Raw genomic sequence first — 14,442 nt, 5'->3', positions numbered from 1 at the left:
CTAATATAAAAGTTTATTGTAACAATTTTTTAAGTAATATTTTATTATATTTTATCATTTTTTTATTTTTTAATATTTTCTCTCTGGAAAAGAAAAAAAAATGATAAAAATAATATTTAATTAATATGAAGAGTTAAAATAAATATTGCGTTAGAGTGTATAATAAAAAATTAGTAGCTAAAAAGCTAAAATAAAAAAAAAGAAAAAAAAAATTATATTTTGAGTAGTTAAATAGAAATTAATAACAATTCTTACAGATAATTCTCGTGAATCCCAATCCCGCTGTCATTACACGGAGTCATCACTTTCGGGACGGTTTGGGGGCAGAAAAAGGCGCGAGGGGTTTGGTTAAGGTTTGGTGAGTAGTACAGGCAAGAGATTACGCGAACTCTAATGACGGCTTTTACCCTAAACCGGTAAACCCCCCATCCAATGCCTCTGCTTTCTCTACTGCAAAAACAACAGCTCAGCGGTTGATTACGCGTCACGCAATAGTTAAAGAGTTGCCCAGAGCCGTTGAGCTCACATTTAATGTAGTGCCCAGCCCAACCGGTAACTACTTCAGTTTTAGGATTTCTAAATATTCTTTCGTCGTCTTATTTATTTATTTTTTCCTTCTTCTTCTTCTTTAGCTTGTGGGGTTGTTCATACTTCAAAACTGACATTCTTCAATCGAGTCTCTCGGCCTCTGCGAGTCCCATGGCGAACGACGCCGTACTCCGATCCTGTCTGATATGTCTTGCCGCAATTATATTGGTGGTTGGGATATGCACGCAGTCCTTCAAGAAAATGGTGGCCACCTACGTGGTGGGTGTGCTGGGAATTGCCGGGGTGATCTTGCCGGATTGGGCTTACTTCAATCGCGATTTCTCGAGGTGGACCTCTCCGATGACTGCCGAGGAAAGGGCCGCTCAAATTGCTCAAAGATCTGGATCCAAGAGGTTAGTTTCTGACTGATTTTTACAGCTTTATTTATTTATTTTTTAAACAATATGCTCTGTTTGGTTGGTGAGAAAGCATGGGAAAACAGGAAAAGAAAGTCTCGGCTTCTGTGTCTTAGGTCGTCCATTGTCATCGTTTTCAACAAATGTTAAAACCTCTGCTTAATTAAAGGCCAAGGGTATTATTGGGATTTTAATTTAGAAAACAAAATTATTTTTGCTTCTTTATCTAATTTCATTCCACAATAACTTTATTTATCTTATTTTATAAAGAAATATTAGGACTCAGTAAGTTATTCATATTTGGCTTATATTCTCGTACAAATTCAATAGATCAACCATTAAATTTGTGGGGGTCTACCATTGACTTATGCGGGATTCACATAAGTTTACAAATCTAATAACTGATTTGTAAGATGAGATTGACCAAGTATGAAAAAAATATTGACCCATAGCATTTCTCTATTTTATATTATTAAAATATTATTTCCTTACAAAGTACAAGTTTCCTACCTACTCTTATTTTTTTTACAAAATTTCAACAGAATCCCTAATGAAAGGCAATAAAAAGAAAAGAAAGAAAAATATTTTGTATTAAAATAATAAATAGGGAAGCTAAAAGTGTAGCATTGTAACATTTCTAATGTTCAAGGAATATGCTGCATGTGAACTTTTTGTAATTTTTTTGAAATTTTTTCTATATTTAGGGAAAGAAATAGGTTATAGAAAAGTTGATGCTAGTGTTCTGACATGATAATGAAAATAATTTTGAGTGTTTTATAAAATAAATTGTTTGTTAATGTTTTTTATTTTTTGCAAAACATTTTTCAAAATAGCGATTTTAAAAAGTGCGATTTGAAAATATGATTTTTAAAAACGCAATTAAACATTTAGTAAAATCACAGTTTAACCTTTAAAATTGTGCATTTTTAAAAAGACACCTCATTACTTACAATTTCGCAATTTTTAAAAAACACAGTTTTAAACAATTTATTTTTTACGATTTAATTTAAAATCACACATTTTATCTAAGAACCGACAATTCTAAACCCGCCCTTCAAAAATGGTAAGCAAATGAGCCCCACGTCCTGCAAAACAAATGACATAAATGGTTGGCTGTTACTTCATTTAATACCTTCCATTAATTATGAAGGAGCCCACCATGGTTGTTTCCCATGCTCTGTATCTCCCAGAGATATATTTTTTTTTTTTCTTCTTCTTCTTGGCTCAAACCCTGGCGGCTATCAGAGCTACCTTTACATTAATTGGTTTCATAGATCAATTCTTCTTATACGCTAAGAAAGAAATGAATTGGAGATGATCAAATTAATATAAAATAAGAGGTAATATTATCTTAATATTAAAATTAAATGACAATTTATAATATTATCCTTCTTTTTACACTAAAAAGACATATTCCCCATGCATGCAATGAAACGATTGGCTTGTCATCCTTGTGGTGTATGTGAAGGATTACTCTTATGACCAAAAGCGAGCAAAAAATTACCGATTGGAACCATTAATGATGATGATGAAGAATTGAGTAGAGAACAATAATGAGGGATGCTCAGATCGATGTTTACTGATTTGTTAGAGAAGTTGCTCTCTTTTGTTGCAGGTTTAGGATCTATTATATGAGAGTGGCTATCTATACGACAGTTTATGCCCTAGCTCTGAACAAGTGGTGGACGTTTGTATCAAACTAGTACGTACACTACATTAATTTGTGCTGTTTGTAACTTTATATAATATTGTTTCCTTATTTCGGTTCTTGCAAAATTGTAACTCTTGGGTCTGCATGACTCCAACTACTATGCTTGGGACTGCTGGTTTTTGCAAAATTGTTATCCCTTATTTTTTTCTCTTTATAATGTTACGGGGATTATTGGATCATAACTCAAACGTTATTCGAGTGTAGGGCAAAGGAAGATGACAGCTGCCTCAACAATATCAACATGTTGTTGTTGTCATCTGAAACCACCTAGTTTCCAGCAGTGTGTTTGTATGTTTTAGCTGCAACAATTTTAAGTGAGAATAAGTTCTAATGAATTTTTGTGGTTGCAAAAATTATATTAAGCCCATGCAATGCACAAGTAGTAGGTTCCAAATCTTCATTCTTACTTGTGAGCAATGACCCCATATAAAAAATCAAATTCTATTTGAGCCTACGTTAAATGTTAGTTTAGATTAACTAGGACATACACACTCATGCAAGTTGTTTTTTTTTTTTTTTTTTTTTTGATAACGGGAACTTCGACAAGGCAGGACCCTTCGGATCTATTCTAATAAAGTAAACCTCAGACCTGTGTACTGCACTTACAAAAGTTTCTCTACATGGACCAGGGTGAATTACTAGCTTTTTACTAGGGGGTGTAGCCCCGAAGGGGAAGTAGCACTGGTGGGTTTCGAACAGGAGCATCTTAGAGTCCAAGTCTACTCTTTAAAGTCACTGAGCTAACCCCTTTGGGTTACTTATATAAGTCTTTACGTGCTAATTGCTATATCTATTACATTACTAAGATAATTCTTTCTTATCTGTTTAAATACTTAACAAATTATTACTTATCAAAAAACACTTAACATGTTCTCATTACAAGTTAAAAATAACCAAAATAAAGTTTTATAAAATCTTATACTGGGGTAACCAAATTTATAACTCGTCTAATAATCAAACCTAATTTTATGTTTACATTTGACCTAAATGAAATGAGTTCGAATGGAATCTATCTAATCTAAACTAGGCCCAAAACTATTTACGCTATGTTCGTTTAGCAGCCCATGCAATGCACAAATTATATTAAGTGAGAATAAGTTCTAATGAATTTTTGTGGTTGCAAAAATTATATTAAGCCCATGCAATGCACAAGTAGTAGGTTCCAAATCTTTATTCTTACTTGTGTGCAATGACCCCATATAAGAAATCAAATTCTATTTGAGCCTAGGTTCAATGTTAGTTTAGATTAACTAGGACATACACACTTATGCAAGTCTTTTATTTATTTTTTTTTTATGACGGGAACTTCGACAAGGCAGGACCCTTTGGATCCATCCTGATAGAGTAAACCTCGGACTTGTGCACTGCACTCACGAAAGTTTCTCTACATGTACCAGGGTGAATTACTAGCTTTTCACCAGAGGGTAGGCCTATCAACCCAGTCCGGTTTCCTGGTTTTAGGTCAAAATCGGAGACCGGAACGAGGATACCCCGATTCTTGGTTTTGGGCAACCGGAACCGGGTCCCGGTTAACCGGGGTCCCAGTTACCGGCCGGTTCCAATTTTACCCGGTCTGGTAACCGATTTTTTAAGAATAATGTTTGCCGTGAACCATGGTCACCTTCTCCAACAACTTTCTTGCCGGACTCAGCCACAAAAACCTTGCATCTCAGTCCAAGAACATCCTCTTCTCCAAACAAGAGCAATCTTGTTTTTCCATTGTTACAAACACTCAAGAAAACATCCAAACCAAAACTCAAACTCCTCTATGAAATCAAATCAGAAAATTAACAACCCAAAAGGGCCAAAACTCCACCATTCGGCCATGGCAGAGAACACCCCAGCAAAACCCAGAAAATGAACAACCCAAAACTCATCTCCCTTAGCAAAACCCACAACCCAAAATTAACAACCCAAAACTCCTCTCCCTTAGCAAAACCCAGCAAAAGTCCTCTCCCTCAGCAAAATCAATGCCAATACATATATGTATTATGTATAGACAAAAAGAGAGAGGGAGAGAGAGAGAGAGAGAAAGAGACAGAGTGTGTGTGTGTTAAAGAGCGCGGCGGCTGGGTAAGGAAGAAGAGAGGCGTGAACTGTGAAGTGAACTCTAAGTGGCTAAATGGCTAAAAACAATATATATATATATATGCACCTGATTCTGGTTTCTCGGTTTTTTTCGGGTGCCAAAAATCGGGACTAGAACCAGGGTCCCGGTTTTTTTTTTTTTTTTTGCAATCGGAACCAGAACTGGGTTCCCGGTTCCCCGGTAATTTTTGACAGCCCTACCAGAGGGTGAGGCCCCAAAGGAGAAGTAGTACCGGTGGGTTTCGAACCTAAGACCACTGAGGAGCATCTTAGAATCCTAAGTTCTACTCTTTTAAACCACTAAGCCAACTCCTTTGGGTTACTTATGCAAGTCTTTACGTGCTAATTGCTATATCTATTACATTACGAAGAGAATTCTTTCTTATCTGTTTAAATACTTAACAAATTCTTACTTATCAAAAAACACTTAACATGTTCTCATTACAAGTTAAAAATAATCAAAATAAAGTTAACAAGTTATAAAATCTTATACTGAGGTAACCAAATTTATAACTTGCCTAATGATCAAACCTAATTTTATGTTTACATTTGACCTAAATGAAATGAGTTCGAATGGAGCCTATCTAATCTAAACTAGGCCCAAAACTGTTTACGCTATGTTCGTTTAGAAGCCCTTTTTTAGGGTTTCGTCAGAATATATATATTTTTTTGGTAATTTTCGTCAGAAGTTGGAATTCGATAATTTACGATTCAACTCCGGTATTTTTTAATTAAAAAAATATATAAATGATTATTATTGTTTAATAAGATTTTTCCTAAGACTGAAACCACGTCCTTTCAAAGATATATTTAAACGCCCTATCCCAAAAACCCTATCAACCTGCGCCGTCGTTCACCTCTGACGTTGTTTACCGTTTCTCTTGAGATTCCCAGAGAATACAAAGAAGTCTTCGTCGAAGACAGATTCATCATCGGTGCCGTGAGCCCGTACTTGGGGATCGTTTCGTCGTCGACGATCCCAGCGATATCAGATCCAATCCCCAAGTGCGAATGATCACCGGATCCTCCGAGAGTCCCGATTTCTCCTTGTAATCCTTATTCATCATCACCAGCTCTCGCTGCCTAGCTTCTCTCTTGGCTTCGCGTGCTCTTTCTTTAGGGGTTAGGTATCGGACGGGCGCGCTGCTCGAGCCTGTCTTCTCGCTCGAACGGTTTTTTGGCTACCACTCCGCCGCTCTTAGAATTGGGTTGGGCCTTTTCGCCTCCACAAAAAGGCGAAAACATCCCTCCTATTGCTCTGCTGCTACTCCATTGCGACTGACAGCGAAAGATGAGGCTGCTAACTCATAACATGCTCTCCTCCAACATCAAAGGCGTGGCCAACGGCTTTCCTCTCGGCATCGAGGTGGAGAAGGTGATAGAGAAGCAGGTGGAGTTAAGCGCAGACTTCCTACGAAATCTGTTTCCGAAGATCGAGTGGAAGGCCCTCGTTGACGCCGCCAGAACCATGGGCTACGCCGAGCTCCCAGAGGAGGTCGACTCGTCCATGCTCGACTCCAACGAATTCTTGACCAAGTTTCACCACGCCCTGCTGGAGCTCCACCTCGAGGAGGGCGCTCTCGTTTGTCCCGAGACCGGTCGCCGCTTCCCCGTCACTAAGGGCATCCCCAATATGCTCCTTCACGAAGACGAGGTCTGAATCTGATAATATTATTATTTACTGGCTCTCAGATATTATTAATTTGGTATTGGTCTTTCTACCTAGTCGAGAAGCAATTTAGGGGTTTTGGGTAATTAAATCAAGTGCTTATTTGAGAACCTCAAATAAGAGGCTTTTGTTTTTGTTGGAGCGAATGGAAATTAAAGTTATCCTCTTCTTCATCTTCTTTGTGAATTATCAATTAGGTTTTTACTTAAGTTCTGTGCAAAGATAGATGACCTGACAAAGGGCTTCAAGCAATCTTTTAATCTGTGACAATATCTTGAAGCTTTAACCCATCTGTGATCAATCCATATTAATTACACTGCACAAACAACAACACCCAGCACCCAAAACACAAACCAAAGTGAATGCAGGTCAATTACATTGTTTGTTGCTTTAATCTAATTCCTCATCTTTCTTATCTTTTGAAAGCGCAATTTGAACCAATCCGTAATGAATGAAGATAATACAAGAAAAAAAAAATGTGATTCCAACTTTTTTTGAACTCGAATAATAACTGCGCAAGGTAAAAATTAACCCTGCAGCATACAAGCAATTTCAATAACATCCATCCAAAACTCTCCCTCAAAACTAGCTTCTAATTATTTTTGCAGCGTGGGGTCTCACATGGGGGAGGCGGAATGCCAAACACCCAATCAAGAACATTCAAATATTTTGATCGAAAAACTTCCCTTTCCTGCGAATAGCAGTGCATTATGATGGCCGTTGCTAAGCTGAAAATCACCACATCAGCTCTCTTCAAATTCTTTGACTGTGGCAGATATCCAGCTTCAGTTATACATGTGAAGAAGCTCTCGATAGCCCGGGCAAGGCAGTAGAGTGATATCTCAGTTCGCCTGCTTTTTTTCTCAATGGCCAATGCCAAGCCAGTTGGAAACTGCACAAGAACATAGCTTTTACTCTCAATGCAAAAGCATTTTTTTTTTTTTTCTTTTGATATCAAATGGTTGGAGTCAGTCCTATACCGTTCCCATTGCCACCATTGGAATGTTACATCTCTTGAAGATCCTGAAGAGCAGGCACGTCCACATCCTGGTGAAAAATAAAAATGAGTCTATGAACATCGCAGGTGTAAAATATGAGGTGAAATGCAGGGCACATTTGACTGTTTTTAGGGCACGTGTAAATAGGACTCCTTGACCGCTTGATGCAATGCAAAAGCTGTGCAGTAGCATTTTAGTTTGCAATTCTTATAGCATTTTAATTATTTGATCAGTGATCAATAAATTGGTATTGACTATTGAGGCCAAAGCTCGACAAAAGGCTAGAACACGGAAAGAGCAAAGCATTCCTTTGTTGAAACATTAAGAGCAAAATTAGGTACCTTACATCCAATTACTAGATCGATGTCGTTTTCAAGAATTTAAAACACACGTCCTTCTCTTTTTTCTTTTTTCTTTTTGGTTTTGTTATGACGAATATGCCAACTTGACAACTCAATTATGCTCTGGCATATTGCCCAACATTTTCGAATTCTCTCAACAGTACTACTTCATACCTCTCAAACCTCCCCTCAGTTTCTTGAATAACAACTTATAATGCAACAGCAGCTACTCAACAAAACCAAAAAAAAAAAAAAAAACAAAAAAAACAAAAGACAAAAAACAAAATATAGCATCTTATCAGCAAACACGTGTGCTTCCACCATTTTTTTTTTCTCTTTGGACAGATAGAGCCCACCATGATTTTTCCATTAACGGCTATAATTTTTTCCTTGCTATAAGAAGCTATTACCAACAAGAATACCCTGAAACAAGTTTTCAATCATTTAACATATTGGAGTGAGATGGTATGCACTCAGAACTAGTTTCATAACTTCTAGGATTCATGTCTGGTGTGGGTCCCTATAATATAGAAATATAATTCATAACCCTTATGGTATCAAATAACTTCTTCAGCGCAAGAGAACATGGCATCATCAATGGATCACGACAGTGCAGAGATAACTAAAAGAAAAAAGGAAAGATGCTAACCAGGCAGATGAGCAATATACAGATAGAAACAAGCTTGATCTTGCAGTGCCAAGAAGACCCTTTCCTAATATTGTATAAGGCCTGCATACAATCAAACAGATAAATCATCCATGAGTGATACGTCCAGCAGAACATGAGTTCATTGACAAAAATCCAATATGTATTTCTAAAAGATCTTAAAGCACAAACAACAAGGGGTACTTAGTACAATGAAGAATGAAGAAGGACCGAAAGCATCTTTAAAACTGGCAGGCAAGTTTAGACTGTTCATTGAAAAAAAGAAGAAGAAGCAGGAATAAAGTAAAGGGGATGTGCTCAAATTCTTATTATAATGATGAATAAAGGTTGGAGAAAAAAAGGCACTGAGAAATGTTTTCTGAGTGCTCAAGTTTGAATTTTTTGGGTTTCACAAGGAAGGTATCAACCATTTATAGATCTACTGCAGATAGGGCTTTTAGGAACAAAGTGATGAACAGAAACAACTGTATAAAGAACTGTGATTCCAATGCACGAGCAGACTCAACCCAGTCATTAAGTCATCAGCTAGTTATTTCCCACAACATAGGCTAAAACAAAAATTTGTTTGAAGTCATGCCAAGAATTTATAGCACACTTATGCAGCTATGTAGCTAGCCAGCATGTTAACCGTAAACATTATATCTAGGAACTCAGGTAATCATATGAGAGCAGGATGCATGCAGGATATCATAATCTGTCACCTTAAAAGAAATTACCAACACCAACTACACTTGAACTAGCATATTCTCTAGCAATTACAACCAGAAAACAATTTAACACATTTTCTTATAGCGACTAAGTGAAAAAAAAAAAAAAAAAAAAATTGATAAGACTTGGGAAAAACTACTAGATCCATCACCTTTTCCGAAGGCCCTGACGATGAACTATCAGTGCAGGAATCAAATATACTGGTAGATACACTGGCAATGCTCTTTTATAGGCTTGAAGAAAAAAAGAAAGAACATGTGCGCTGCATGACTGATTTCCATGTATGATCTGCAAATAAGTATAAAAACTGCACAATAACTATTTGAGCAAAGTGCAAAAAAGTGATAATACGCTGTTCTAGGATATATACACACACAATTCAAACAGGAACTTTAGAAAATGGCAAATGCAACATGCAAAGGCTGCCTTACATTTCAAGCTAAAATGAATAAGTATGAAAGACATGCAAAGGCTCTATTTATTGATCAGGAAATTTTGCATGAAACAAGTAAACAACAACTCAGGAGAATAGTGTATCCCTCATATTTGATGAATCCTACCTACTCAATCTACATGTTCGGTTATTCTGATGTCAAATAACTCCTGCAAGTGGCTCTATGCTTTTTGAATGACCGGGTATCTGGTTTTTTTCTAAAAACGAGACTTATTAAGAATAATACCATTAGACTGCTGCACTGAAGTAAACTAGAGTGCTTTAAGTGAGAACAATGACCCAATGTTATAAAGAATACTGGGAGTATGTACCAACACACACACACACACACACAAAGCATTTTAGATTTAGTAAGTATAAGTATTCATTGAATGTTGCACATCCAATTTTATCACTTTATTTATTTGGTTAATGAATTGTATATCTATGTACAAAAAAGTGTGATATATCATCACTTGATAAAATAAGAGTAGGATAAACCTGGGAATGCATACCGAGCAGGGAACCTTCATTTCAGGATCTAGTTTAATGTTTGTCCCCTTCCCCTTGTAAAATTTCTCGATTTCTTCCAAATTAGTAAAAGGAATGCCACTTGCAATCTGTTTCACACCTTGCAGGATAACAGAATCCTTTCCACCATGTTTGTTGAGAAAGGACTTGTATGATGCGGGCAGACTCTCTTGCTTCAATATGTAAGCAGACCTGAAAAGCAGAATTCTCCTTTAGATGTATAATAGGATAAGAGTCTATCCCTTTCTAAATAGAGCATCATAATAAATTTTAAAGTCAGCCGCTGACCTATGAAAGTATAAGAGGGCACACTTCTTCAATTTGGATATTATGAAGTGGATGGACAAAGCATTCCACCATTTACAATTACAAAATAAATAACAAAGAGTCTATTTCATAACAATAATTTGATAATGTAAAACAAACTATGCATGATTTTAAAACATCTAACATCAGACAGGGAACTACAAATGTACGTGTCTAATTTGGTATAGCATTTATAGGGATAACCTAAATACATCCATGGACTTCACGACGTACATATTTTACAAATTGATAGTTTTCATAATAGAAGGCTTAGAAGGAAAAAAATCCTCGCTTAATAAGGATTTAAGATTAGCATCTACAAAGATGTATACTGAAATTTGCTATAATAAAACAAATACCTTAGATGATCTCTTTTTTCCCATCTTTCTTGTGAATTCAAAGTTTTCTAATTCAAGGTTTAAAAAGTGTGTCTCACCTTTCTTTGGACCTCAGTCCTGAGACATTATTAAGGTCTTGATGAATTAACTGGTTGATCTATGAAATATTCATGAGTAGAAGACCAAGAACCGATACATTCACCCTTAGGTAGAGTAGACCACATCTCTATTGGTACTACCAGTGGAGGTCCCTCCTTCAATCTCATGACATCCCCATGCAGTATGTTCATAATTTTCAAATGGAAGTAGCTCGTTTCTAGCTACAAGTTTTGGCAGCTGTAGAAGCTATTTAAGCTCAGAGGTTAGTACAACTCCCAACCTATTTAGTAGTTAAGCTACTAGGAAAGTTGACTCGAACATAGCTGATTCACATTAGATATAAGTAATTCAGCATATTATTAGTGTGTATACATAAAGTAAAACATTTATGACTAATCAAACATCTATGTAATTATAGTCAGATGGTTGTTTGACATGATTTAACAGTCAACTAAAGATCATTATTGCAGTAGTATCGCCAGGCATAAACCATCAGATCATAAATCTTCTAAAGAGATCAAGAGGTCATAAGAACTTCATACATATTTTAGTAGCATATACCTCAAATTCATTGCCAGAATTATATACTAAAACAACCTTATATGAAAACATATCAAAATCTGAAACCCAATTAAACTAGACAGATCTGCAATACATTGGCAGGACAGGACACATACAAAATTTGTGAAGAGGAGAGACACATGAGAAATATGTCACCATGCGACCACGTGAGAGGTTTACAAATTCGCCCAAACCGCTTGCTCTTTATCCCGCATCGCGACGCCAAGACCGCAGCACGCATGAGTATGTATATGGCCAAGCTCGTATGCTGCGTGTTTAACCCAGTCAGCAGCATCGACGGCCCCGCTACCGCCCCCGCTACCAGAGCCCTCCATTGCGCAGTCCTGAACAAGAGCAACAACACTCCACCCATAAAATCCGAGCATCAATGGAACCAAATCATTTACTCCACAACACGCGCTATAACTAATACCTTAATTTCACAAATCTGGTTCAAATTCAAATAATTTAAAGAGAAAAACAGTAATTAACAAATAGAAGATAAAGAACATGCCTACGATGACCGCCCAGAGCACCAATAAGCTCATCCACAGAGACAAATGTACCAGCAAAAGTTCCAAGAAAGAGACCGTATCTCAAGGTCTCCTTCGCAGCCATTACAATTGCTTCACTGTCCGTAATCACACCGACCTTCCTGTGCACCAAACCAAAAAAAATAAAATCAATATTAAACAAAGAAATAAGAACAAACTCACAAAAACAATGATTAGAAAAAGAAATTTGCAAAAAGATTTGATGTTCAACTAATTTCACCTGGAGGAGGTTAGGACCTTCCGTCGTCTCAATCGAGCTAAGATCGAGAAGAGAGCAAGGCCACCTTTGAGACTAGCTCCAATTGTGAAGCCCTTAACCGAAGCAATGAAAATTCTCCGTAGCTTCTCCGAGTCCGTCAACGGAATCGAATTAAACACGGGCGAATAATAAGAATATGAGGACGAAGTATCGGGTTTTCTGCAATGCTTGCAGTTCGGATCACCGGATCCGTCGTGATAGCCGTGAAAACCACCATTCTCGTCGGAGAAGCATGAGCAGCGGCCGTCGGCTCCGGAAATTCCGTCGCCGGACGGCTGCATGGTGGTGAATTAGGGTTTTTGCAGGAAATTTAGGTGTTGTGGAGGAGATGAATTTGCAGTCGAGAAAACTTGGTGGGAATTTTTGAAAGCGAAGGAGAAAAGGGAGGAAGTGACGAGAAAGAACGTCTTTGCGTCTATCAAGACTCGAGTGAATGACTTACACGTGTGCGGTTTGAAGGTCAGCGTTTGACTCATTTTTAGCCCTTAAAGATTGTCTATATATATATATATATATAGTAATGTTACGTACCATCTTTTTATTTTTTTTAAATTTTTTTAAAGTTGATGTGGCTTTCAAAATTACCATTGGATCAAAATTCAAGTATGATTCATCTAAAATTTAATGATGATTTTAAAAACCACTTTAGCATTAGAAAAATTTTAGAAGAATAAAAAATTGTACTTAGCATTACTTTTATATATATATATATATATATATATATATATGAAGCACATTCCCTAATCTTTATCTTCAACATCCGCTTTTAAGAAATTAATATCAAATCACCACGTGAAATTGTACAAAAGATGTTATGTAAAAAATGTAGTGTATATTTTTCATGGGTTAATTACAATTACAAATGAAAATTTTCTATCATTTGTTATAAAATAAATTTAAAGTTGATCAAATAATAAATCTTAAAGTTTGATCTCTATTTTCAATTAATTTTTAATGTTTTAACATCATTTATACCTACCGTACAATCTCAAATCATTGGCACGGGACTGAGGCAAAGATTAATATGGGTAGCAGGCAGTCAAGGACCAAAAAATTTAATTGGTAAGGATCTTTAGACCAAAAAAAAAAAAATTAACTTGTAAATTTTGGGGGTGGGCGGCATGACCTATACCGGCCCCATTTCTCCGTCCCTGATTGGCATAATATGTAAGAACATTTTTGAAAACATGTGTAGGTTTGCTTTTCTTTTTTTTCCTGTTAAATTATTATTTATCCATTTTCATGGTTGGGTTCAAACTCTCTTTCAACCCAACCCGATAGTAGATATTCATATTTGATAGGGGTGCCAATGCGGGTGGTTAGAAACCGCTCGTTAACCGCTAACGGCTTAATCGTATTAATCGTTAACCGTGTAACCGCTATAACCGCCCAGCGATTAGCGGTTAGAGGTTTTTGAGTTTACTAACCGTCTTTTTATATAATATATTTTTATAATTATAATTATAATAATATTTATAATTACAATTGAAGTATTAATGTATTATCATTATAATTTTAGTAATATTATCACTATGATTGATATGATTATATCATATGATGAATTGATCATTAAATCATATGATTATATAATAACAAATAATATATATAATTATATATAATATGACATATAATCATATATATCATATGTTTTATTTAAACTTCTTTTATATGTTGTGATGAACTTTTTAACTATATTTTTTTTATATATTGTGACAGTTGTGTTGGACTTTTTTTTACATGTTGTCTTGAATTTTTTTTTTTTTTTTTCTTTTTTAAGTTAACCGGTTATGATTTAATATTTAAAGAATTTTTTTTAAAGTACAAGTAAATGTAAATTTGGGGTGAAATATTTTTGATTTTTCAATATGGGCTTTTTTTATAGCAATTTGGCCTAAGAAGACACTAAAAATACAACAAAACAAATGAGAGTAAAAAATGTTACAGTAATAAAAAAGCCCAAAAAAAGCCCAACAGTTAGTGAAATCTACTAACAACTAAGGTGGTTACGGTTAACGTTATTGCCAATAACCGCTAACCGTAAATTTATTGATACCCCTAATATTTGAATTCAAGACTTCTATTTCAATATAATTATTTAATTAATATATACTTTAAAAAAGATCATAACTATATCCTAGACTTTGTGTGTTCACTAAATCGGCCGTTCTGGTTGGCGGGTGGGGGTTGGAAGTTAAATAGTCAAGTGTGTGTGCCTGCAATTAGAGAAAAAAGTGT

At 35.9% G+C, this 14,442-nt stretch overlaps 3 protein-coding genes across 4 annotated transcripts; 2 read left to right on the top strand and 1 right to left on the bottom strand.

Moving 5' to 3' along the window:
• The first annotated feature begins 280 nt into the window (after nucleotides 1-280).
• Nucleotides 281-2,812, top strand: LOC132190192 (peptidase). 2 transcript variants are annotated; one of them, XM_088510618.1, is made up of 3 exons: nucleotides 281-533; nucleotides 633-941; nucleotides 2,560-2,812. In XM_088510618.1, exons 2-3 carry the CDS (start codon nucleotides 700-702, stop codon nucleotides 2,645-2,647), a joined length of 330 nt encoding a protein of 109 aa, XP_088366744.1. In that variant the 5' UTR covers nucleotides 281-533; nucleotides 633-699; the 3' UTR covers nucleotides 2,648-2,812. The 2 variants fall into 2 exon arrangements, with proteins under 2 accessions (XP_088366744.1, XP_059461085.1); XM_059605102.2 differs by having other exon boundaries at nucleotides 281-552.
• A 2,726-nt stretch (nucleotides 2,813-5,538) lies between these two features.
• LOC132189982 (Trm112p-like protein) lies at nucleotides 5,539-6,585 on the top strand. Its single transcript, XM_059604846.2, has one exon. The coding sequence runs from the start codon at nucleotides 6,035-6,037 to the stop codon at nucleotides 6,401-6,403; it is 369 nt and encodes a 122-aa protein (XP_059460829.1). The 5' UTR covers nucleotides 5,539-6,034; the 3' UTR covers nucleotides 6,404-6,585.
• A 306-nt stretch (nucleotides 6,586-6,891) lies between these two features.
• Nucleotides 6,892-12,599, bottom strand: LOC132189981 (uncharacterized). Its single transcript, XM_059604845.2, has 8 exons — nucleotides 12,169-12,599; nucleotides 11,909-12,049; nucleotides 11,511-11,738; nucleotides 10,075-10,282; nucleotides 9,278-9,414; nucleotides 8,401-8,481; nucleotides 7,393-7,459; nucleotides 6,892-7,304 (listed from the first exon to the last, which is right to left on the bottom strand). The coding sequence occupies exons 1-8, from the start codon at nucleotides 12,486-12,488 to the stop codon at nucleotides 7,005-7,007; spliced, it is 1,482 nt and encodes a 493-aa protein (XP_059460828.2). The 5' UTR covers nucleotides 12,489-12,599; the 3' UTR covers nucleotides 6,892-7,004.
• Nucleotides 12,600-14,442: the final 1,843 nt, after the last annotated feature.

The sequence above is a fragment of the Corylus avellana genome, chromosome 9 (assembly GCF_965113065.1).
Source record: "Corylus avellana chromosome 9, dhCorAvel1.hap1.2, whole genome shotgun sequence".
Lineage (NCBI taxonomy): Eukaryota > Viridiplantae > Streptophyta > Magnoliopsida > Fagales > Betulaceae > Corylus > Corylus avellana.
Note: the sequence above shows the minus strand (reverse complement) of the source record. Positions and strands in the feature narration are given on the sequence as shown.